The 27,258-nt window shown below is 41.3% G+C and overlaps 1 protein-coding gene across 5 annotated transcripts in view; it reads right to left on the bottom strand.

Moving 5' to 3' along the window:
* The window catches only part of LOC143172286 (dymeclin), a 224,911-nt gene that overhangs the window by 32,019 nt on the left and 165,634 nt on the right, over positions 1–27,258 (bottom strand). For all 5 annotated transcript variants that reach the window (XM_076361540.1, XM_076361539.1, XM_076361538.1 and 2 more), the window contains one exon: positions 8,816–8,998. In XM_076361540.1, coding sequence (XP_076217655.1) covers positions 8,816–8,998 — 183 coding nt within the window. The remainder of the gene's footprint in view (positions 1–8,815; positions 8,999–27,258) is intronic.

The raw sequence follows: 27,258 nt of genomic DNA, 5'->3' as shown, positions 1-27,258 counted from the left end.
AGAAAAGAAGAGATCTTTGTATCAATTTACACAAGAAGTTGTCATCTTCTTTTCCTGGATCAAGGTACCTGTACTTCTTAAAGAATAATCATGTTATTGCTTGTGTCGCAGCCAGGGAGACTTTGTTAGCACAATTATCAGCATCCTCCTGCAGTCATTTTTAATAGACAGATGATTTTACAACTTAACACAGACAGCTGAATTAATAAATTTACATTTCCAAGTACTGTGCACTGACATATGCTTATATTTCTATCTGTCAGTACTTCTGCAGATCAGGATTTTCGAGGCCTTCCAGTCTAATTTTTATAGTTTCGGCTAGAAATTTACTTTCATTTTGAAGCATTAAAGTAAAATCCTTATAGTTTCAATGACTCCTGGACAGAAGGCTTTAAGACAACTATTACACATCTCAAAACAAGGACAAGAGTCTATATGACTTGCCTGGGGGTTTTGTAGCATCCAAAGCCACAGCAATTGGAATGGAGAGGAAAAAAAAAAAAGCCCACAAGCTCCTCTTCGCCCCAAATTAACCACCCAAAGTCCCTCACGTACCTTCCCCATCACAGATTCCAGGCCCAAGGACCTGTACGTTCCCTTTCAATGCTCCCATCCTCCATGCATCTCCCTGGCAAGGCCAAGCTGCTTTTCACCATATTTCCCTCCCCACCCCCTTTCTGTGACCCAGCTGGTCCTTGTTAGCTAGAACACGGTTAGGTCAGGCTTTAACTTTTATCCCTCTCCAAGCTCAGTAGGTCACACCAGAAGCAGACATCCCACCGGCAGTTCTCCATGCGGGACATCAGAAAACCTCCACTTCTATAGCTCCTTTCATCCAAAAAGAGCACACTTTGCAAATGCCATCCCTTATCCCGGAGGAACTCATCAGTCACGCAGGGGATCCGAAACTCAAAACAACGCAAAAAGGGTACGGGGCAAAATTTCAACACCTACTTAAGAGTCCTTTGAAAGTACCACAAGATGGTCAGGGCCACTTGGTAGAGCCCACGCACACGTGAGCACCCAGCTACCCCTTGGCTGGAGCCACACACAGCTTCCAGTTGCTGCACATGCTGCTGGTAGGTTCCCCGACGTCTCGTAGGCTTCGGCCATCTCTCCTCTGAAAAGTACTAATGTCCACTTGTATCTCAATCCCAACCTCCAGCACATCGAGTAATCTTTGTTAATTCTCCCAAGTAGAAGGGGGGAAAGGTGTATTATACTACCAAATCTCTGCTGAGCTCTCTTTGCTCCGTAGTGAGACCCAGCTAGAGCCCAAAACCATTACCCTAATTATATCTCTCAGCTCAGCTGCTGTTAATGAAACAAAGACAGCTGATGGCTTGATTACTGTGAGATTCAAATTTGTTGTTCCCCTCCTGTGATCCCCGAAACCCTAGCCCTTGTTTTGAGCAGGTAGATTTGCTGGATCACAGAGCAATTTTCTCTAGAAGCTGCAGCACCGAGCGAGAGAGAGACAGGTGACAATTGCTGGAAGTTGCTTTTTGGGGTTGTTGTGGTTTGGCTTTTTTCCTTTTTTTGGTTCTGTTTTGTTTTAAACAACAGAAGTGTGGAAATCAGTCAAGAGAAAATTCAGGTTTAGCCTTCTATACTGTCCTTACGATCACCTCCATACTTGAATAGAAGGGAGAATTTCACTGCCAACTCTGGCAGATGTTGCAGGTAGGTTTTACATTCTTACAGATAAGGACCCACTGTAGCGCTGTGATCTCTGATCCTTGGAAAAAAACAGGAGTAGGATGATGTGCTGACTTCGTAAGCAAAGGAGCTGGAGGGAGGAACCAGAAATTAGAGAGGAAAATGGCAAGAAACGGCTTGCGCAAAGAGTGTGAGGACCTCGGAGTGAGGCTGACATGGTTTTGGCATAGAGTCTGGGACAAATTGCTGGTAGAGGATACACAGCTCATAGAGGAACGAGAGAAAGTTGCCCACAAACTTCGAAAGAAAAAACCCATCTTCCTGCACTTCAACACTCCTCTGTTGTCAGTAATCGCTGCTGAAACCTATCCTCGCCCAGGGCAGGCTCGCGGAGAGAATCCATCCCACTAGTGCTGCCGCGTTAGCTCAAGCTCTGCTAAACCACAACAAAAGCAAAATTTAATATTTGGCTTTTAATGAATAGGATAAAATACTATCATAATGCATACGCATAAAAAAACTGAATGAAGATCGCAGATACTACCTGAATCCTGGCGTTTCCTATTTTGGAAAGTCAAAGCCTCCAATCTTAACGTGTTTTTAAAAGACTTTAATGTTTTTGTGGTAAAGGTACTAATCTTGGTTGAGTTATATTTCACAAAGAACAGAAGTGCGATAGGCTTCCAGTGTTTTCAGGCTGTGTCAGCATTTCACAGAACTTTGAACGGCTATTTTTGGTGAAGACTGAAATGAAAAATATCTACTTAAACACTAATACTTATCTCTAAGCATTATTTGCGTTACTACTTCAGACAATATAGAATCGGAGTAATTCTTGATAGGAACCCTGATAGTACAGTATCCCAATGAGATACTCAGGTACCCAATGAGTAACCCAATGAAATAAGGAAAAAAAAAAGGGGGGGGGGGGGAGGGCACGGGAAAAAAAAAAGGATGAGTTATACAGAAGAGAGCCTAAAAGAGGCATTTTCTTATTACCATTAGATCAGTAATAAAACCAAAAAGCATCCAGCATTACATCCCTACTGCCCAAGCTCCCATCTCTTCTGTAGCAGGTCTAACGCTTTACCTAGGAATCTGCCCAAATATAAAAGCTTAACATAATAGTAAAGAAGAGTAGCCTTTTCCTTTGAAAGAACTTCAATTATCTTCCACACATAAGTAACAGAGCTGCATTTAAAATAATCATGAAAATTAACAGATTTCAACTCCTTGTCCACTTAAAAAGAAAACGAACCAGAAAAAGCAAACTGACTGGATAATATTAAATGAGTTTCAAGTTTTAGCACATGCTTTAAAACCCAATGCTGAGCATATTACTGTAATGTATAGAAAAAAGCAGATCTCCGGGCAAACGAACTAGACTGAGAGATGGACATTTGTTTTTTTCTTATGGTGTCCATTTTTTGATATTCTGAAAATTATTTTTCTCATTATTTGGGCAACTGGTTTAAGAAAACAGAAAACAACTGCAAAGACTGCTTAAGAAGAAGAACAACAAGAAACTTAACGAGTCGCTGTGAATTACTCATATCCAAGTCATGCTGCGCGCTGAAAGGCCCTCTCCATGCAAGGAACATAACCCCTTTTAAAGAGCGCTCTCTCCAATCTGGCTTCCATATTAACAGGGATTAAAAGGCACGTCTAATCCTGGATTAGACAACCCCTCATCAGCAATATCTTATCAGCGTCCAGATAAAACGGTGTATCTGCCCTGCGCAGAGAGCCTAATTCTGGTTGTGCGAGCTACCCAACCATGTGGTGCGAGGGGCATGCAGCGACACGGCTTGGTCACCATCAGCTCAGGGATTTCCAGGCTTTGTATTAATGTACCATTAATATACTCGAGATCTCTAAACAAAAACTCTTTCCTATAGTGATTTCCAAAATCGGTTTTCATAAAGTTTTTCCATTTAAGAGGTCAATTTTCCCCGAGAGACTCATCTTTCGACCTTTTGTTTTCTAAACAATAAATTTACAAAATATTTCCAGAGATTAAAAGTGCTGCAAGAAAGCTAGAATGATTTCAAATAGACATTTTAGTTTTTGGAGATTTTTTTTTTTTTTTTAAGATTATGAGGGAATAACCACAATGTCTATTATGTTACCCATCTATTGTTTTCAACAGGGCTGAAAGGCTGAAGTAAAGAAATATTTCTATTTACTATAGCATGCACCAAGCAGCAGAGCTATCAAAGACAAGATGTTTTCTCCACTTGGGTGCTTTCAGTGGATGCTGAAGTGCTGCGATGCCCCAGCCCATTCCCAGGCAGTGCCGCTGCCTAACTAACACTACAGCTCCTCGCTTGCTCCTCCAGCTAAAAATAACAGCGCGATTCACTGCTGCCTCCTCTGCCCGCAACTGTCAAGGTTAACTCTGCAAAAGAGGAAAAAAACCTAACTTGGCACCAAATGAAAAAGTTCTGATTCCTTTTTTTGTCTTTCCCCCCCCCCCCCCTTTGGAAAGTGATGAAAAGAGAAAGACGCACAGTTTGACGTTGGCTATTTTACATTTCTAGCCGCTGGTAGAGTAACACGCTGTATTGACGGCACACTGAAAGGAGAAGAAAAGGAGAAAACAAACCTCTTGTCATAAAGTACCGCAGGATTAGCACTTCAGCTAAGTAGCTTCCTTAGGAAAACATAAATCACAGCTATGTTCAGTAGCCGATAGTCATACCCTCCGTCCTGGAGCAAAAGTGAGGCAAAGCCAACCCTCGCTGATTTAAGAAGGGACGAAGTGGCTTCAGGTGATTCAACAGCAGGAGAAACACAAAAGGTTTATCAGCAAACTTGAAGTACTGAAGTTTTTCAGATTCACCTTGAAACCAGGAGCGTGTTCAAAGACACATGAACTCTTCAAGGTGCTCTGCTCTTCTCATCTCCCCACTCCTTCACTGCAAGTCCTGCAGGTCTTGAAATAGGAGTTGCTATGCCAGAGCCAAGCAACTCAACCGATCTTAAAATCTAGCAGGGAAACGTCTTTGGAGAAGTAAATTCCTAGTAGGAAACTGCATCAATCGAACCCTTCGCATCACTAAACCATCGCTCCCGACCTCCTGATTTCTATCAGACTATTTTGCAAACAAAATTCTAGCAGCTCCTAGTTAAGCCTGTTCAACCACATGATATCTATCACTAGCTCATAGGAAATATGAAAGTAATGAAAGCCAGTGAGTTCTCACGATGGCCACGAACCAAACTCATCTTTAGGAATGACTAATGAAGAGCCTCCACCAAATTCCTGACACATCTGAGGTTGCTGACCAAATTATAGACCACCTCTGAAACAGAGGCCTATAGATAGTTCACAGCTGAAACGCTTCTGCAGGAGGCCAGAACAGGAACCATAGCATTCCTCTTTGTTCACCATCCAGAGGAAGAATATCCCATTTAGCTAAACAAGATGCACAATATCCTGTTAAGATGACTTTCTAAAATGAAAAGTAAATTAATAGGAAACAGAAGGTATTTTGATTTCAGTTTCTTCTGTACGGCATTAACTGTTCCCGTATGTTCCCAATCAGAGGGCAACGGTGATTTTTAGCTTATTTATAACAACCCAGAGGCAGGTAAGTAGTTTTCAATAAAAGAGTGTTCTATACACTGATGACCCTTAAACGTTTACCTGTTTTTTTTGCCTCAACTATGAAGCACGCAGAGGTTACGTGTTATCTCCAGAGTAACCCGAATGGTCCAAATCCTGAGGCAAAGTCCTTAGTCACTGTGACCAAGTCTGTCCCGCAGTTAACCCGGGCAATTGCCGCTCTGGTCTGAGCAGCTGGTGGAGCTGCAGAGCCACCTCCATATTCACGTCTGCCTACAGACATGTCTGCTCTGTCCTCTGCCCCAGCGTCATCCTGCCAAATGTCTGCTATCCAGAGGTCTCCAATGCTGAAGTGCCTGGAAACCTACCACAGCGCTTCGTTACTATTAACGTTAGAAAGTCTCTCCTCATGAACCTGTGAATCCACAAGTATGTGCAACAGGTTATTCCCTTTCCTTTCACAGCAGTGTTTTATTTGAAAAATATCACATCGCCTTTAGCCTTCCTTTGGCTGATCAGCACTCGTTCTATTTGTCCTTAGAGGTCCTGTTTTCTGCAGCTCTTGTTTCTCCCTAGAATTTCTTCCGTGGTGCCTAAACCCAGAGTAATCCGGCTAAGAAGTCACTAGCATGAGTAGGCTTGGAGGACGCCTCTGGGCTATTCTCCCTTTGCATACCCACACAGGACTGCAGCAGATGCCTCTTTCCATTTGCACCGCCAACTACTCGTTACTATCTTCTCAGTACACTTTCCAACTAATTTTGCATCCACTTTTTGGCATTTTCACCCCTTCCGTGCTTCCTATTCGCTTTATGAGAACATTATGTGCAGCAGAGTAAAACCAATAACTATTAAAGTCAAGGTAAGTCATACCCATTTTATACATTCTTGACAAGGCAAGCTGGCAACTGTTTTAGTGTCCAAAAATCATTACAGATTGCACATATTCTGTATTTTGGTCAGTTTTCTTCAATATAGAACATTACCATGCTGTCTGATAGTATTTCTGTATGAAATACAAATCTGGACTAGAGCTTAGGATCAGAAAATCTTACACCTAATGTAAGGAGGATTTTGCTAAAGCACAGAAGGATGTTGGAGTGACCCAGAACATAAAATGCACCTGCCGCTTGTGTGGACCTCTAGTGGCATCTGATGACAGAAATTACACTCGTACTTCCACTACAGGGTGGGTGGAGAGAATCCAAGGGTACTTTGCCGTTTAATGACCAGAAAGAGTATGGATGGAGAGACTCAGGATGTAGCACAGCCCCTGCAGACATGCTTGGGGCCTTCAGAAAGGTCACTTCTCCTCCCCACCCTTCCACTACCAAAAGCTGCAACATCTACCATTTACACCTAGGGTTTACAGGCTTTGGGCCACCAAATTACATTGAGCGCAGCAGCCTGAAACCCAGCAGAGCTCCCTGATACATGGGAAGCTGGTGGATCCATCCTCCTCCGACTAACCAGCCTTGGCCACACGAAAAGCCCGGCCAGCTCACTATTCTGTCTCTGACAGTAGGCTGGGATGGATGCTTAAATAAGAATGTAAGAGCAGGTCAAGAATAGGGAGATCCCTCCCAGCTTCCAGCAACGTACAGTTTAGGAATTTATTGAGCCAAATCTTTAACGATTTTTTTTTTTTCCTCCCCCCATGATTTTCTGACTCCTTTTGGAGCACACCAACGTTTCAGACATTCACAATGTCCTGTGGCCGTGAGGATGGAGCTCCCACCTCCATCACTGCAGAGAAAAGCCTGAGCAAAGTCTGGGAGCCAGGAACTCATTTTGGTTCTTCTCAGATGCTGCCCAGATGGTTCCAGACAAGCTCCCCCCCACGTGTATAGTAAAACTAACATGATTTGCCACTTTTTCAAGGGATAGGAAGACCAGTTAAAACATTTTGGCCGTAGCACACAAGACAAAGACTGGTTCTGTCTGGGATGGTAGTGCTGCCGATACCGTGTATGAAGTGGAGGACGTGACAGGGTAGAAGAGGAGTCAGCTGAATCTAATCTTTTATTCAGATCTGCAAGCCTGACAGCTCTCACCACTTGCCAGCTGGTGACAGGTACATTTAAAAAAAAAAAAAAAAAAAAAAAAAATCTTTTTTTGACATCCTCGCTTCTCTAACAAAAGAGCTATTTAAAAATTCAACATGCTCCTTTGGAAAGCTTTAAATAGTTTCTGAATGTAACTGGCATTATGCTGTAACCCAATATTAAAGAGTTTTGGGGAGGAATTGTTTAAATTGTTGAAGAAAACCTACATTTAAGTGTTACAAAGGAAAGGACGTGCTGCTATCTGTGGGGGGCACGGGGCTGTCATGCAGAAGGATCTGGCCACCACTACTTTTCCTCGATCTGGACAAGTAACCAGAGAAGGTCCCTATCTCAGTCAGGAACGAAGACGACTGTTATCTTCACTGCACCATATCCTCTCTTTACACAACTTGAAGACATCTTGTCTTAATCATCCAGGCAGTATCATGCTGGCTGTAGTCTGCAGCTGCCAAAAGTTTGGAGAGTTTTGAGCTCCGAATCGTCTGTTCTTCAAGCTCTTGCATGACCAGAAAATATGAAGTGAGAACAGAAGAGGAAGGGATGGGTACAGAGCAGGATTTCAGTTCGACATTTAAAATTACTTTCCTTTATGGATCATCAGAAATCTGTCAATCTTCTGTAATATTTTAAAACAAAAGCAGATCAAACCAGAACCTCAGCAGACTTTTATTCACACCGAATAAATGCACTATTCACTGCAGCAAGAAATTTAGCATCCTGTTCAGCCTTCCCTTCCAGTATTTTGCATCCAGTGGTCACAGCGTGACTTCAAGCATTGCTCAGCTCTGCAAATACTGACTAGAGGACAGAGAAATATTTCTCGCACTGAAAATCTATTATTTGCTAGCAGGAATCATTACTCAGGTATCTCAATATGAACATTAAAGCCACTATCAGATGCAGCAGTAATTAAGTAACAACTGTTTTCCAAAGTCATACTCCATGGAGAACCACACCAGTAACAGCTTCTGATCCACCGCTATTTCCTTTTGTTTTCTTCTAAAATGTCTACTTACCCAAAGGGATTGCTGTGGAGAGAGAGACATTTTGCAGGTGAAAGCAACACACATTCAGATACAGCTCAGGGAACAAGGCAGCTGAACGTCTGCTCTTAGCTATTTTTAAAAAATCCCCCATATTCATTAATAGGCTCGTGATGGGAGTAAGAGAAAAGAAAAAGATTGGTGGATGATGAAAATCTGCTTTTCCTCCCCCGAAAGACAGGTTTCTAACAAGGGGCAGTTAAGAGAAGCTGACGCTGTCCTTCCTTAGGGGACTGAAAGATGTGTAACAGGTTGGGAGTTCCTTACCAGATGCATCCCAAATCCCCCTGGCTCTGCCGAGTTAAAGATGTTGCCCAGAAGAAGTCACAGTGGAGGCCCAGAAAACAGGGGAGAGAAACACAACATTTTAATACTTTCTAAAATAAACTGATAGAGATGATGAATATTTTCCACCCCTCAAAAGGATAAAGAGATCGAGTAACAACATGTAAGCATCCTTTAAATAACGTATCACTTACCAGATCTATATTTTGCATTATGTCCTGGAAGGAGGGGTGAGTTCGAAACTGCTCAAACAGATCCCGCTTGTAAAGCAGCGCGTACACCAAGTTTGGGTTGTGATGAAGAGAATTTGTCAGGCAGGAGTTGATGATCTCCAGCATCATTCGGATCACTTCCTCGATCACATTCAGATCTTGCGCCTTTAAGAAAGGAATAAAAGGTTAGTGCGCCCTTTTCCATTGTAAAATATATCAGGTAATAAAGACAGAGCACAGGTAATTATTATTAATGGAGCTATTAGCTGGTTAACGTCTCAACGGTGAAGCAAATCTGGCATGCCTGTATCTGGAAAGAGATCTGTTTTCTCCTGTAATACCCAAAATTTTAACCGAAATGCATTGCGCTCTAGTATTCAGCCTCATAGCTTGATTCTCTTCTCAAGCCAAAAAGCATTAGCATTACAGCATTAGCTGTAATCAGCCAAATTCACTAAGGGTTAAGTGAACTTAGTCTTTTCAACCCTTCCTATGCTAACTAAAAGCACTTCAGCATACATTTAATTTAATACATTTTCTGCTGAGCCCCTGCTTGGGGAGGAGGGATAGGGAGAAGGAGAGAGAAAAAAAAAAATCAGAAAAATAAAAAGTGGCTGGTGAAAGAGAAAAGCAAAGACGGGAGAAGGAAAACTGACTGGATCAAACCCCATTGCACCTTGAACATCCACCACCGTTCTCCAGACTTTGTCTCTGGCCTTTTTTTTGTATTTTTTTGGCATTGAAGAATACTTGTAATAAACGAAAAAAGAAATCTCCTTTTGTAGTGCACTAAGCCTTAATGCTCAAGAAAAACATGTAGAGCTTTTCATCTTGTCAATGCCTTTGACAAACCATTCCTGATGATTTTGAAACTCAAACTTTCTAAGCTGAACAAGCTGGCATGTGCACGCCTGCTAGCCTTCTGGATTTCTCTCCTTGGGCTGCCCATCAGGATACGCCTGATACGGTTGTTCAGACCGGAGAGCTGTCTGTCCTCCCTTGGGACAGGGAAAAAAAAGGCAAATCTACTTCGTTTGTATCATTAGGTCTCGCCACCGCATCAAACGCTGGACTGTGAGACTCTACAGGTCTGGCAAGAACAGGAACCATACCAAACCAGCTTGAGTTTTTCTGCTTAGTACGAACACTGAAACCGCTGGCATTTGCTTTTGCCGCCTGCCTACAAAGCAGTAATTTTCTGAGTTATCATAAGGCACTTAAATACTTCATAACGAGGCTGTACCTGCAACAGCGTTCTGTTGGACTGTCAGTCAATCTGTACATAGTCGGGTTATTTTCTACTCCAAGGTAGCGTTGCAGGAATCGTCACTTGTCAGATATATGCTCTTACCAAGGCAGAAGAGAATACGGGAACTTGTCATTACCCTGGTTAGACCCATATAGACTTGCTCCTCCATCTCTTCCACGGTGCCGAGGACCGCGGAGAAGAGAGCGCCCGTCCTCATACTGCTGCTGAAATGCAGCAGCACTCTAATTTGGTTATCCGCACCGCTTGTCTTCTGCATGTACAAAGGAGATTTAAGCGATGAAAGCCTTTTGAAATGCTTGTTTGAAGAACAGTATTTGGTGCACGCACTACAATGAAGTTTTCTTCTTTAGCAACGATGTCTGACTGACTGATTTTTTTTGCAAAAAAAAGGGGATCCCCTCTTTTTTAATAGCTTTGCCTCAGCCACCTGAATTACCGTTGTAGCGTAGCTAACAACGTTGGCAAAGACCCTTACAAAGCTGATCACCGCAGCTACTGAGTCTGTCAATGGGATCGCGTTCTTCTACGACAGAAACAACCCTTGCATTCAAAACACAGGTGGTTCCTCCGTCTGTAGTTTCCTAGTTAGCGTGCTATGAAATAGCATCCCAGTTAGAAGCTGTGAAATGTGTATAATGCAAAATACTAGACAAAACCTGAAATAATTGCTTCAGCTGGAATCTGAAGAAAAATCCAGACCTGGCTAACTCATCTGTGGAGCGGTACGTGCCTATCAACTTGGATTTAATTCAGAATATGGGATATTATGGTGGCTTTTAAAAAGCTCTGAGCACTGGTGTAATTCTCCCCCCAGTGCAGCAGGATCACCTAGTGGCCGAGACACTATCCTAAAATACAGACTACATTACTTTTGCAGAAACATTATGATTCAGGATCAAGTGAGATCTATCCAGTTACCAGAAAGGTAACAAGCCACACAATTGCTTTTCAAAAACTAAATGCTTTTTGATAAAATATGTTCACCTTAAAACCCGGGCATACAGCTAGGTTAAACAGAAAGTGTTGCTAACCATCTACAAACACGTTATTTCAAGAAAAGGCAGACTCAGCTATTGGTCAGCTTCAAACAATTAAAAGTTACCAGAGGTTATGGCTCACTAATTGTATTTAAAGTTTTTAGAAGCTGATGGACAGAACCAGCCATCTGTTTTTCAGCAGTGGCGTTGCAGGTGAAGAATCTGGGGCCCAAAGGAAGAAATCCAGGAGCTACAGTGAAGATTTTTACCCATAACTGACTATACCAAAAAAATCATTTATAAGAAGAATGAGCTCCATAAAAGACGGAGAAGTGGGACTGAATCCCAGTATTGCATATATGTTATCTGGAGAGCTGTACGCTCCTATAATTAGCGATTAAAGCATTTGTAAAGGCTTAAAAGTTTTCAAAACAGGAAAAAACAAGCAGAAAGCCAAGGACAGCATTTGGATGAGACAATGGAGAAATGCCGTAAGAGCTGATAAAATGCTGTGTGCTTTTGCTGCTCTGTATCACCAGTATCAAGCTACGGCCCCTCTGCATCTAGACGTGGCGTCACGACAGATAGAAATAAGGTTACAAAAACATTTCGCATTGAAGAGAAGTTTATCACCCCGTGGATTAACTTTCAGACCAGCTGAACACAGCTGAAATGCTGAACATGTATGGCCAAGACAAGGAATACCACATCGTCCACAGCATCCTTGTAAGATTATTAAGATTATTTTTTTGACTGGATTGGCTGCTATATGAAAAGAAAAGCCAGGGGGACGGGCACACAAGTTTCAATCTATTAAACAGTACACTTAAATGAGTAGTTAAAAGTAACGGCATTTTCCTAATGCTTATAATTGACAAATGCAATAATTTAAAATTATTACAGTATTCCTTTACAAACCAGGGCTCAGATAATGCCTCTGTCGACACTGATGAGTACCAGTCCTCCCCCTCCTTTTTTTTGTTTATGCCCATAGAAATCATTATACCCATCATTAAAAGAAACTTGGAAGCTACAGCTTGGTACCGACTTTTTGAGACTGAAATCATGCCACAAAAGGGATGGGAATGCAGGCATAGCTCTAACATTTCTGCGGGTAATCCTAGGTAACCACCTCGTGGCTCCTTTTCAGGACAGGAATTAAATGTGGTAGTTTTTTGCGAAGATTTTAATTTTTACGGCAAAAAGCCAGATGCTTGGTCATGTTCTAGTTGCACAAGGAACAAACCAGGCAGCGACAGCTACAAGAGATCGAGGTACAGTTCAGGGTAGTCTGGGTCTCTTTCGTTAAAAAGAAAAAGGAACAAACAAGTGATAATGCCAGAGAAAAGAGAATGGAAACAAGCTGAGAGGATGCGGAGGAAAACACGACGAGCACAGGCATGAGAACATTATCTGGAGAAAAATAATTTCAGTTTGATAAACACTAAGAAGGAACACACAAATGTGCAAAGCCAAGCCAAACTACGGGCAGAGCTGGATGTTCTCGTCTCTGACCATCCTGGAATACTGTTGCTTTCCTTACTGCAATATAATTAATAATTAGCATGACGTCCTCCTGGGCAAAGGCTTCCAGAGAATTCAATATTTACTGCTGGAAAGACACTGATATGTGAAAACAGTTGAAAAGGATACGGCTTATAAAATATCAGAGAAGTCAAGCAGCCTAAACGCCAAACCCTCAGGCAGGTGCTCACAGTTCGGTTCCTTACAGGCACGGTTACCCACCAAAAAATAAAGCAGTTGAATCACTGTCAGTGGAGGATGCAAGATCTCAGTGTCACCAAAAGCCTGCTTAATTTATGGTACCCATCTTCTGTTTCCTACACTGGAACTTTCTGAGTGCTCATCCTTTTAATTTAATTTGACATTAAATTAATTTTAATTTTTATAATAATAGAGAACTGATTAAAAAAGTTCTATTAGGAATGAATGCAAATCTCCAGCCTCTAAATGTTAATAATTTTTAGGAGAAAAAGGGAGGCATGTCCACATGTCATTCAGGTTAACTTTGCTTAACCATCCCTCATGGCTCGTACTGCCTAATAAAAACTGAGACAAAATTATTCCGCTTTCTGTTTTCTTTCCTCCTATGCTAGTTTATATGGAAAATAAGAGTCGTTTGAAAATCAGAATTTCAGTCACTTGTGATGTTATGAAGAGACATTTCTAAGCACGGGTGGACGTGAGGCTGTCTTTCACGATGCAATAAGCTTTGTATTAAGTTTCAGAGAAAGGAACACTTTTTTTTAAGATTTCTGGTAGTCTCGCTGAAGTCATCTCCTCTGCGGCTGCAGCCTGCGATCTCAGCAGCCCGATGTTCACTTCAGCCAGCCTTCGGCTGCCGCACGAGATGCGTCCTCACCGCAGAGCTGATTCAAGTGCTCCTGTCCCCACTTCGGCTCCGAGCCGCACAGAAGCCCCTCGCTTGAGCCCGGCTCATCTTTTAACCCTCGGTCCTGGGTGCAGGCTACGAGCCGAGCGCTGCCTGTTTCTGGGTGGTACCCAGGGTATTTCATGGCACGGATGCAAGTTGGATGGTGAGAGACTTCTTAATGGCGGTTTGCATTTTTGACCATTTAGCCAGAAAGACGGCAAAGGTCTGCTGGACACTCAGCTGCAGCATCCCATCGCGGCCGTGCAACCCGAGCTGGATGAACCGTTCAATTGCCAGCCACCAGTTACCAGCAGTGGCAGTACGGCTGAATTCAAGGGAATACTGAAGTCTTGATTTCAGGGTGAAGAATGAAAGAATTACAGTTTTCTTTAGGCTAAAAATTTAGCCTATCAATACTTAAAGGGGACTTATAAGAAAGATGGGGACAGACTTTTTAGCAGGGCCTACTGCGACAGGACAAGGGGGAATGGTTTTAAACTAAAAGAGGGGAGATTCAGACTAGATAGAAGGAAGAAATGTTTTACGCTGAGGGTGGTGAAGCACTGGCCCAGGTTGCCCAGAGAGGGGGTGGATGCCCCATCCCTGGAAACATTCCAGGTCAGGTTGGACGGGGCTCTGAGCGACCTGATCTAGTTGAAGATGTCCCTGCTCGTTGCAGGGGGGTGGGACTAGATGGCCTTTAGAGGTCCCTTCCAGCCCAAACCATTCTGTGATTCTATTCTATGATTCTAAAAAGCACTAGTGCACAAACTTGAGTCTCATATTGTGTCCACATGATGGATTATAACATGATTATATATTTATTTATTGCGAGCTAGAATTCACTTAAATGCAACAACTTTTATTTTTCCTTTTTACCTGGATGTAAAGTAATCCGCAATCCAAAGCAACAAATAATTGTAAGCCTAACCAGGTCTACTTTGCAACTTTTTTAAAAATCAGAGATCTAACAGCGCACCTTTTCCTTCGTGGTGGGATCCATATGAATGATGCTATGCAGTATACAACAATACGTGTATACATCCAGGACACTGCTGCCTACTAAAAAAGCCCCGCTTCTCTCCGTGCATTCACATGGCAGCAATTTTCCAGCCAACTGATACTTTCAGCTAAATAACTGCTAGAGGTTTCTGCCTGTTGAAATGGCACGACGAATGCTATCAAAAAGGCAATTATACTGTTAGCACAATCTGAGCAGGAAGAACCTTATCTGCCTAAAAAAACAAAACCCGAGCAAGGATGGGTAATGCAATACGCTACAACCGCACAATGTAAATAGGGTAAAAAACCAGGAAAGGCACACCGTAGTGAAGTCTTAATCCAAAGAAACCTGCTGAAATAAAGTGGAAATGTCACCTATAATAGCAAAAGAAATACATGATGGAAATGCAGGCTGACAAAAAAACATGTCCAAACACAATTCTGAACTCACTGCTTATGACAATGAATGGCTTTTAGCGAGTGGTAGCTTGCTGCCAGTAATAGGATGCCTTGACATTTGAATTTTCTGAAGTGCAAATTTCTTTACGTTGAAGCTTGGTGGCTTTAGTTCACAATTACTGACACTGCAGGCCCCTCTCTGGCGGAGCGAGGAGTGCATACAGTATGCAAAAGCTGTAAAGAAGCTACCTAAAGGAGCTTTAGCTTGAGATGCTTTAATAGTTTCCTTCCTAACAACTCCACAATTCAAAGCAGCAAAACCATCTCCGACTTTCCACTTTCCCAGCTAGCTCTGACTGCCCCCTCAAGGTCATTTGCTCCCTTTGCCTCTCTTTGCAAGTCCAGTCCTCCTCTCCAGCCAGGTAGCGTGGAGGAAGAGTCAGAGGAAGGTGCAGCAAGCAGCCGGTACGGCACTCTGCGTACCAGGCAGGCCTGCGGCACATTTGTGTTGCTGCATCCGTGCAGTGTGGACCATCCATCCTCAGCTCTGAGGCTGAAGGCTACCACAGGGATAAGGGAACAGGCAGAGGAAAGGTGAGAGTGAAGGTTGCACAGGCAACCTTAACTACGGCCTTTTTTCATCCTGAGCCCTTGACTGTGACGCCTCACTATAATTCTTCACATGTAATGTGAACATCACAAAAATGATCGGGGGGGATGGAACACCTCTCCTATGAGGACAGGCTGGGAGAGTTGGGGTTGTCCAGCCTGGAGAAGAGAAGGCTTCGGGGAGACCTTATTGCGGCCTTTCAGTACTTAAAGGGGGCTTAGAAGAAAGATGGGAACAGACTTTTTAGCAGGGCCTGTTGCGACAGGACAAGGGGGAATGGCTTTAAACTAAAGGGGGTAGATTCAGACTAGATAGAAGGAAGAAATGTTTTACGCTGAGGGTGGTGAAGCACTGGCCCAGGTTGCCCAGAGAGGGGGTGGATGCCCCATCCCTGGAAACATTCCAGGTCAGGTTGGACGGGGCTCTGAGCGACCTGATCTAGTTGAAGATGTCCCTGCCCACGGCAGGGGGGTTGGACTAGATGGCCTTTAGAGGTCCCTTCCAACCCAAACCATTCTGTGATTCTATGATTTTCAGTGAGTTCCATGCCCCCCCCCCCAACAGAATTTGTAAACACAAAACATAAAATCTTGAGTAATCAACTACTTCCTTCATGACGCAGATACAACTTTAAAGGCAATTTTGACAGCAATGGAAAACAAAAGGATATGCACACCATATACTTAACACATACCAAAAGGCTAAGAATGCCGAATTAACCCCATACAGACAGCTCCTGCCATTCTTCTTTTTACCAGGGAGAATTAAGGAGGAAAAAATTTGGTAAACTGTTCCAGATCCATCAGCTGCCTCCACAAAAAGTCTAGATGAATGGACAGCTTCAGTTCATTTTCCATTAAATTTTTTTCAGCTAGCTTTATAGATGCTAAGGAATACTTCAAATGATTATGTTTTTGGACATCGAGTAGTCAGCTCTTCCACGCCTGCCTGTAATGCAGTTGTTATAAACTCCAGGGTGATGTACTATTTTGTGTGGAAGAGACAAGTTGACACTTCAGAGAATTTCACCTTGATAACATAATTTAACAGCATCCACAATTATAATGATGTAAACTTCCCTTTCCTCTTTACAGGGGAATTTCTACAGTTAAGTAGTTTCAAATAATTTGCTTTATTTTTAGTTACTTTAAGGGAAGCATATGTATCTTGTTTGTATTAGCTTTGGGGAGCTTCCAAGAGAGCTGTCTGAATTTCCTGCATTTTCAGCAGAAAATAAAACCTTCAACAAAATAAACTCGCTCTGCCAAAGGATTGGAAGAGCGGAGGGGAAAGAAGGAAGCGCACAAGAAAGCTGCCCTTACACTCAACGTGCAAATGAACTTCAAAGCCAAGCCTTTGGTGACAGAAATCTTATCTTCACCTATTTTACTGGCATATACTCTTTGGCTGTTCTATGTCAAACCCAGATAACTTTTGGCCATAATGTTCAATTGTGGGAAAGGAGGTATTAAGTGAAAAATTGCAGGGCTTATGGTGACTATAACCTCAAAAACTAAGCCCGGCATCTCTGATCGCTGCTTAGAAATTTACTAAATAAACCTACCATCCTGACACCCGCTATCATTGCCTTCCCGAATAACCGAGTAAGCTGAAAGAGCAGGTTTTCAGCAATGTCCTACCATTTTGTCAAGCCAGCCCATGCGGTAACACAACATTTCCCAAGAGAAACACAACACTTTCAGCCCGTATCACGACGCAAAACCTCCAGGACAACCTGCGACAAGGCTACACTAGAGGAAATGCCGTGGTGGTGTACCCTGTCCCAGAGAAAACAGCCTGGGAGCAGTCTGCTCCAAGGGAAAACAAGCCAAACGACACCTGCCAAGGTAGCAAACCCAACTGCTTCAATACTCGGTGCTTCAGTACTCGGAAAACCTGTTTGCCACAGGGCTTGACTTCAATAGCCACTGACCAAGAAAATATAAAGCTGTTTCTGAGGACATGTATATATCCAAGTGAAGGTGCAGATACTTTATTGGCACTTATCATGGGACTTCACCATATCGTGTTTATTATTTGGCCAGCCTACAGCTAATCCACAACTCATCTCCTGATCACACCTTACCTTCGCCTTCATCTATTCTTCCATCCATGCCCTTGCCATCTTTGAAATTACAATTCTAAAACACTTCACGTTGAAATACTTTAACTTATCCCTATCCCTCTACAAAGTCAGGTTCCCAAATCAATCAAGAATTTCTAGATATTGGCCTAAATTCCCTCAGTGCTTTATTGGTCCTTGGTGATGCTTCACTCTCTTCGCACTGTGCACATTCTACCTGTTTACTGAGGATTTTACAACTGGGAAATCTGGTTTATTTAATTCTTGTACTGCATATCCCTGTGTGAAATTAATAGTGGCATGGGAAGTTGACTGGCAAACAGTTTTAGCAGAGTAACTCCTTCACTGACTGAACAGTGAAGTATATTCTCTCTTTTTAGAGAGGATCTCTTCTGGCAGCATGGCAGAACTTCAGGAGGAGGGATAGACATTGACTCCACTTGACAGTCTGGTTTTCAGAGAGATGTGACCTAAAGGTGTCTCACTTCCCGGGGGAATGCTACGACTACTAAGCTATTCTATAAGTAGGGCTCCTCTGCTTTAAAAGGAAGGAACGAGCAGCCATCTGGACCCAAAAGGATGGAGAGGCACCTAAGTGCAGGAGAGATGCGGACTTTGGCATTTTCGTGAGACTGGGATTCAGTATCACGACTGCAGAAGGTGTTCAGTTCCAGAGAACAGGACTTGAGATAGTCCTCCTCTTTGGCATTTCATCCCAGAATCCCGGCTTTTCCAAACTCCATTCTTGGGAGCCTCCCATCTGACTCAAGTGCTGAACTCCACCCTGGAAAGCAAAGGGGTGACAAGTCTCGTTCCCCAGTAATTTCCAAGGATGGCAAAATGACAAATCAACTATACAGATCAAATAAAATGATTTTCACCTCAACTGGCTTAGGAAAAGTAAATGACTATGGAAGGCGTTCACTCAAGGTCAAGCTTCAGAGGCCGGTCTAAGCCCACCAAGAAGCTCCAGCATAAGGGGATCCACCACAGTGCCCAAAATACCTGACGGTCACCAGCTAGGAGCTCCAACACTCTCCATGCAAGAACACAGTATTTCCAAACCACACGCAACCGTGACAGCAAAATGCAAATAGTGTTTAGCAGAACTAAACCCGATCGTTTTCTAAGGTCCCACAAAACCTGGGAGGCAACTGTTGCTAGGAAAATGACAACGTTCATACTAAGAAAATTAAAGTTAAAACTGTGAATCTGTATTTTTCTCAAATCATGCTTGAAATAATAATGAAGTTTTCTTGCTGTTGAAAGGAAATGGAGAATTCTCCATTTCTCCTTGAAACTAAGCAGTATTCCCTAGAGGTATGGGAAGATTTTGTTTAGTTTGACTGGTAGAACAGGAAAGGACAAGTTCCATATGCAACCCCAACTCCACCATACAAAGGTAAAGAGATCATCATGATACAGGCTTTAATTAACAGAACCTGTCTACCTTGAGTAGAGTTCAAGGACTTTAAAGATGTTACTCAAGTGAAAAAGCTTCCGATTCCAGCACTTCACATGCAGCTTAGCTGTAAAATGTCACCAGCAAAACTGTTCGGAGGTGTTGCACAGTAATTACTGCTACGTGAACTGAAACTTCGACACTTCCTAATTAATTTTTTTTTTTTAAATTGCATGGCAGGTCTTATATAACACTCACATAAAGTTTCACATTTTTGCATTTAATATATAAACGCTACTTAATGAAATCTCTAGACCTAAAAGTCTATTCCTTAAAGCTGACTTCTGATGAACCTCTTTGAAGCAAGTGATCCTCCAAAAAGGAACAAGCTTAACGCTTTTTGCAGGAGGGTACAGTTGCTAACATACACACTGGTGTTTCTGTTTTAGTATGTCCGTAAGTCCACATTTAAGAATCCTTATCACGTCTTTAATGCGTGTTTGGAATGGGTTCTTACCCTTTTTATCCTATGTGATGTTTAACTGAAGTGCAGAAGCCCTTATTTCTATCATGAAGAAAAATAAGACGGAAAAACATTACATCTGGCAAAAAGACCAAAAAAAGACCAATTAGCAATTTAAACCAAATGGTTTTCTTCACATTTTCCCTTCACACCTCCCAAACTTTCCTCCATACAGTACTCCACAGTTACAGGAATGTAATTTATCCACCAGTTCCTTATAGCCCCAGCATCACCTCTGACTATATTATCAACTATTTTCTTCACCCTTGGTATTATACTTGGCAGTAACAACTATGACACTCGCTGCAAAATGTACATACATCTAAGAGCATATTTCCAACGAACCAACTGCTGTCATTCAAGAAAATCACTCAGTGCTACAGATTTTGCAGACCTATCTTCGGTGTCTACGCAATTTTAATTGAGAAAGTATCAAAACTAACTGAATAAATACCAATCCCTCGGTAAAGCTGTCGACTGCACAGAAGCTGAATTGTCCTCCACTGGTTCCTCACTGATTAGATACTGTAGGTTCAGCATCTTTGCCGCGATATTTGAAGACCATCATTGCCTTGGAACTATGACAGCTGTCTTCCACTGAAAGTACCACTCTGAATAATTGTGACCCTACTTAAGAGAAGAAACATCACAACCGAGACTGTGGAATCCAAGTCCTCAATAATCAACACGGACTGCATCAGGTTTCCATAATTTCCATACTATCCAAGCAGAAGATCTTCTGGTCGTGATGACGCACAGGATGTCAGTGGGAAAAGTCAGTGCTACTCTCCACACACTCGGCAGCCAAAAAGTTCTGTATTCTTGCCCTGAGGCTGAAAATTGCTGTTGAAATTTCTGTGGGAGGCATAAGAAAGTCGGAAGGAGTTCGCAGAGCAGACATTTCACGTCAGTACCATTCGGGGAACGTCAAGAAGGCAAGGGAAGCGGTGTTACTGCTGAGGCCACTCGGCACTCCTCCCGTGGCTCAGCAGTGTAAGACTCCCGCTTTGCTCAAACAAGAAAAATCACTGCAAAGGTAAACCGAGTTAAATAAGACATTAAAAGAAAACCACCGAAAAACAAAATAAAACTGTAGATGCCCTCTTGACAATATTAGCCACGTTTAGTAATAATAATAATAATGATAATAATAACAATAATGGTGGTTGATTTAGCTGGTTGCTGTTCATACAGAAGGTGACAGTGTGCACGCAGAAAACTTTTCATGATGGTGCAGTATTCTTTGCATGTTGTAGCTCCTTAAATACTAGCAGTGCATGATAAAAAATGTCAGGTCCCAGACAACAGACACTCGATAAGGGATTACGGTACAAGATTCCCAAACTGTTGTGAGCAGGACTATGCTGCTTTACAGCCGTCATTTTACCCCAGAGCTGTGAAGATAAATCATGGAGAGTGCTTTTATTTCTTCTGATATATTAAGATATAGCAGCGTGGTTAGAAAAGTAATTCAGAAATACAACTCTCTATGAGACCACTTGGCATACTTAACTCTACTAATTCTTTCAGTGGTGTTAAACATTTTGAAAATTAAAGGGGATAGATGAACAAAGATGTGAGAAACCTATCATATGAAAAGGAAAAACTGCATTATTGATCTTTGAAGTGGTTTGCAGTCTAAAGGATCTATAGGTAAGCCCTTTTAAAATATAATAAGGTATAAGAAAGTGTTTTTATTTGTTTTCCTCTTACCTTACCACCTCTTCAAAACCAGTCACTGCCAGTAGTAGTATCATTTACTCTATTAAGATGGGCCTGAAAAACCACCATAACCAAATTTCAAGCACTGCTCTCGCAGGTTGAATAAAATGCAAATTGGAAGGAGATGAGAAACAGCCTTTTGAGAGCTGATAGCAGGCAAACCAAATAAATGGAGTAACTTTTAGATTAAATGTTGGGTTTACTACATTCCATCTTATTTTTCAAGTGCATTCCCCTGGACACTGCATCAATTCTGATAAACACAAAAGCTGATGACCACTGCTCCGCTTCCTGCCGAATGGTCTGGAAGCACACAGCAGACATAGCCTGAACGCCGAAAAACGAACCTTTAACTGAGATTTGGAAAACCCAAAACTCACAGAAAAGAATTCTAGAAGCCTGTGTACACAGGTACCCGTTCCAAAATGAACTATAAGCAACAGGTGACATTTTTTCAAATGCCGAAGAAAAACACTCTTGATAGAAATATGGCAAAAACTACCTTATCCAAACAAAGGAAATCTGCGGAAATGAAGTCTCATCTATGTTGGGACAAAACTTAATTTTGTGTGGTCTGGTTCATAAAGTGCAGCAGTGATAGACATGGGCAAGATGAGAGATCACCGTGTTCGAAAGACAGAGAAACTCTTGTGTATATTGTGCATCCATCCTGGAGTCAGTCCAGGATCGTTCCTCACCAAAATCCCATAAGCAATTATGATTGTTTAGCTACAAATTAAGCTAAGTTTTCTAATGAATTCTAATTAACAGTCCACCACAAGGCAAGATGGCTAATTTATTGTGGGAAAATAATTCCGTATTTCAGAAAAATTCAGTGAAGCTTTTTCCCACGGGAATGTGACATGACTCTTCCTATGGTCTCGATTTATCAAAATCTAAAAGATTAGTGTGGGAATAAGAAAACTTGTCATTATTTGTTCAGGTTTATTTTTTTTTTCTCTGCATTGAGTAAGCATCTGATTTCTTTGCAAGTGCCACGGATAAGTAGCTTAAAGACCGGCCTTTAGGAACCGCAACATCCATTCTCTTTCCAGTTGATCTGGAGGGAAGAGATATACTTAAGATTTTGACTCCTATTGCAATGCAAAAATTAAATCTAACCTGTAATGTTACAACCCATCTTCTTTTCTCTCGAATAGGATGGTGGTTTTTTGTTATTAGTAAACAGTTTCTTTAAGGTCAAGAGTTTGGGTTAGCACGCACACAACTGCTGGAGTGGAACAGCCTCCGTACACGCTGTACCAGCTTGGCATCAAGAAAAAACGCAGCAGAAGACAGTGTCTGCGGAGGAGATGTCATACACTTGGGTAGCAGGCCACAGCTCACTCAGCTTGGGCTCCAGCCTAAATACGTGCAAGAGCAGTTCTGGAAAACCTCCACCACATTCCAGTAACATATCTGAAGGGCAATAAAAAACCCCGTATCTTACTCGTCTCAACTTTGTTTCAGAGCGGCGTAGGCAATCACAGACATCTCCCAACAGCGTTGGGGATAAGAGTATGGCAGGATTAAATAACGGTAATATATTAGAGTCTTTTCTCGTTATGAATGTTTTAAAAGATACTTCCCTGAAATGGCTTTATGGTTGGTATGTCACTGGCAGAAAACAGATGTAGAATATGACTATCAGCTTTTTGTCTTCTTTTGTTTTTTACCTTCTTTCCCCTTTGAAAAACATTAGAAAATTTTATGTTGGTATAAATCAAGGGGGGGGGGGGGGGGGAGTATTTATTTATGTGTTAATCCAAAACCCCTCCTGCTGTTGCTTTAAAATTAAAGCTGCAGGGTTAAACCCTTAAAAGCCAGGCATCAGACTGAAAACACAGGCTTCCCTTTATCCCAATGTATATTTGTTAAGATACAATTTAATTACAAGTTCAGGTAACTACCATCACACAGAGTCCTTTAGTCATCATGTTTGTATCTAACTCATAGCACGTTAAGAATGGATACTTTTTGTCCAATTTCTGGTTTATTGTTCCTGTAATTAACCAGTTCTGTGGAAGAATTACTATTCACAAAAACCGATGTAGCGTATGACACGTGCAATGTATTCCTCTATCTTGCTCAGTTCCTAAACTACAAAGAAATGAGAAACTCAAGAGAAATCGCTGGTTACACGAAAAGGGAAACAGAAGTTTATCTTTCCAATTACGCCTGTGAACAACATTAGGGTGACTTTATAGAATTCAATAAACATGAAAAACAAAGATTGTTCTAAATTTCTGTTTCTTCTAAATACACTCTTCACGTGTTTTGATGGCTTTGCCACAAAGTTATTTCACAGAGAACAAGAATCCACCACTGTCAATAGGGATAAACAAAATTAAAATTCTCAATTCTACGTTTCTTTAATGCTGCTTTTCAGGCCAGGTGATGAGGAAATCGGTTTTCAGTAAGTGGCTTATTTTGCTCCATGTGATGTTTCTTAGGAGCAGCAGGAGAGGAACCAGCCCTGGCAGGGTACCTTTGGTTTTGAATTTCTGCCTATATCAATTATTGTCTTTCTCCAACCCTTTTTCTTTTTCACTTCCTACCAAGACCGTCTTTCAATCTTATTTGACTCACTCCCTTTAAAATATTCTCCTTTCCTTCATCCCCTCGTTCGGTCCCCTGGCCACCCACACTGCCAATCGACAGCAGTTAACTTGCATGACGTTACAGGCAATATTAACGACAGCCGTTAGCGGGAGAATTGCCCTCAGCGAGGGTGTGATGTGTGGTTCAGGGGGGTAGTAACTCTCCAAGAAGATAAATTGTAAGTTGACGGGACCGTCCTTCTGTAACTTGGACACAACTGGAATAAATGTGGCTCTGCATAGGTCAAAAATGGTCCCGTTTTAACTTCTCCACATTTCAGTTCAGGCAGATTTCAGCAGCAATTTGACAGGTGAACAATTTCATGCAAGATTTTATCCACAGCCTGAAGCACACTATCTTCCTCTTACCATCTTTTTCAGAATCACTGTCTTGATTTACCTTCATTTCTCTTATTTTCTCTGGCTGTCTTTCCAATTCCAAATCATAGGTATCTGCAATGAAGGAATCTAAAGATCTCTGTTATGCTATTTTTTTTAATAACTATTTACTACCCTTCGATATAAATGGAAAGATTTTTTTTTAAACAACAACTAAAAGCGTTCCCAAGCCTCACTGGTTAGTCCATAAGTGTCCCTGTAAAATATGAAGAGAAGTTGGAACTAGAAGGTGCAACATCAAAAAGTTCTCATGTTTCACCAATACCTCATCTAGAAAAAGTGGCGTTAAAAGATTCTAATTTCAATTAAGTATTTAGTACCAAACAGCCTAAAAGGGTCTGAACAGACTTCCTTCTGCATCCGTTTCCTTTACTTTATATGGCTGCATGTTTAAAAAAAGAATTACTGAGATGTTTATAACATATGGTAACATACTTCTGGTTTTTAAGCACTACATTTTTCAATCAAAACCTTGCTTTAGGAACACGAAAAGTTTGTTTTACTACATTGTTGAAATACATAGCAGTTACAAAAATAAATCCTACTCTTTGGAGAGCTACTGCACTGGCTTTTTCTGTTTGTCTATGGAGGTTTGACAAAGCCCAACCATCCAGAGCAACCAACTTCTCCTGAAAAGCTCTGAACAACCCACTCGTGTGAAGGAGGCAGCAGGAAAAGTGCCTAAAGACCAAATCGGCAAAGAAAGATGCTTCGGAAGATCAGTACTGTTACTTTTTTCATCCAAGCACTTCTAAATTTGTGATTTGTCATTCATCAGTTTGAACTGAGCGAATGTTGGCTTACAAGGCAGTAATAAACAGTATTTACAGAGAGGCTTGTGAAGGCTTTCTCTTAATATATCGCATATTCTATCTACAGCTTGTGCTGTATCACACCTCAGGCCCTTCTAAAATCCCGGTATTGCATCAGGCTTCCAGCTCTCTCAAATGCAACACAAGTAGATGCACAGCAGAAAAATCAGCGTACAAAATTCTACTGCTTAATCTGGGGAGGCGTGAAGGGACCCTGAGACAGTGCTCATCTGTTTCCGAAACAAGCTCTCACAAATACTTTAGCTTAATCATCTTCTCTTTTAAGGACACTCGTTTAAGTGGTCTTATCAAAAACGTGTCTTTTGAGTACAAAAATGCAAACAAGTGCCATCATTTATACCCTTTACTGCAAAACAATGACAATGCCCTAAACCTATATAACTACCGAAGGAGGAAAATAAGTAAAAAATTATGATGCTCATGTTTGGCTTTCTTCAAATGTTTGTAATGACCAAAATAACAGGCTTTTAAAAGGACTTTAGTAGGTGTTTGTATTGCTAATGTCAGAAGTTCTTCCCACTTCTTCCTATTTGTTCTCATGTCTCATGAATCTGAAGAATGAAAGATTTTCAATCAGATGATCATAAGATGCTGCTGCCACACTAAATGTTCTTTAAAAAAAAAGATAGTAATTTTCACCCTTATTTTCCAAAATATTGAGAACTTCTAAGTGAAATAAGGCGTAATGCCATTTATATAACACGAATACGAGACACCAATGAGACTTTTGTGGAACTCCGGAATGATGAAAGAAGAACAACTTTTTGAAGAACATCATCTTGATGTTCTTCAACATATTTGTCCACAAAACCTTCAACCACAAGCATATTATTAAAGACATGATAATGCAAAGACCAACTGCAAATAACTGTTAGTCCTTCATACTAACATATGGAAGTTTAAATAGACTGAACTTCACCAAGTTTATTTATCTTCACCGTATCTTTATCACGGAATTTTAGGATCATTTGTTCTTTCTGTTTAAGGATAATTTATGCAGCATTTTTTTCAGGGAAGTGTCCAATTCGTTTCAAGGAAAGAACTGATTAAGAATTCAGAGAGAACTGCAGAATTTGGCTATCACTCAATACAAAAGCTTGCTTTAGATTTGGGTTAGGTTGGTTATTTCAGTCTATTCTGAAATTGCTATTTTTTTATGATACAAAAATAGGGGGATTAGGTAGGAGTAATATTCTTTAAACTAAAATATAATTCATCTGAAGGAGGGTATGACTAATATTTAGAAAATGTATTTATAGGCCTCTCACTCAATACTGGAGTGGAGACAGGCATACCCAAGAACAACCTGATATTGCAGATGTCACTTCTGCTCATGAGCCATCAACTCAGAGTAATCAAAAAGAAGGTAATTTAGTGCAAAACAAAGCGATTCTCCTATTAAATGCAACTTCAATTGCTAGAATCCACATTCCATACAAAAATATTGTCTTGGTTTACCATATACTACCTTCAGTAAACAACATCCTAAAAAAATTTTCTTGTATAATCACATTTTAAGTTTATCACAGTAGGCAACAAAAGGATCTAAAAATTCACATACAAAAATGAAGTGTATTGCTATGTAATGCAATCAAAAAATCTTACCGAGTTACTTAGTGACATAAAAAAATGGAAGAAAAGATAGACAAAAAGAGTATTGAAGAGATCTAGGCAGTGCTTTTGGTGAAAAGTAGGTGGCTTCTGCGTTTTGAAGAAACATCATGACAAAATAAACTACCTTAGCTTCCCGCCCCTCCAGTATTTGTCAAATATTTGACAATATTTGTCCATCTCAGTTAGGAGTCTTGATTTAATTTGGTAAAAATTTCCCATTCTGCCAATGGTGTGTCCAATGCAACAGCTAAACAACTGGTACCCGTTTTGTACGTTGGGAGCAGTTACCACTAAGCAGTATTTTTACAGCCTACCAGCTAAACAACGTTAATTGCATCATACTAACTCTATTATGGCTGAGCAGTTTATTTGGAAGCGGGTTTAATTTCATTTCTGCATCATTACTAAAGTCATCAGATGATAGCAGGGAAGACTTCCTATTTCTTCATGATAGCACACATTTATAGGAAAACACTTATGTCTGGTGGCAGAGTTCTGCATTAAACCAGTTCTTTAGGTAATTAAAAAAATGAGGTAGAGCTGCAGCATATCTAATGTAATATTAGATGTGTAACCAGAGAACATATTACAGGGCC

This window comes from Aptenodytes patagonicus, chromosome W (assembly GCF_965638725.1).
Source record: "Aptenodytes patagonicus chromosome W, bAptPat1.pri.cur, whole genome shotgun sequence".
Classification (NCBI taxonomy): domain Eukaryota; kingdom Metazoa; phylum Chordata; class Aves; order Sphenisciformes; family Spheniscidae; genus Aptenodytes; species Aptenodytes patagonicus.
The sequence above is the reverse complement of the archived record's forward strand: the minus strand, read 5'-3'. Positions and strand labels throughout refer to the sequence as shown.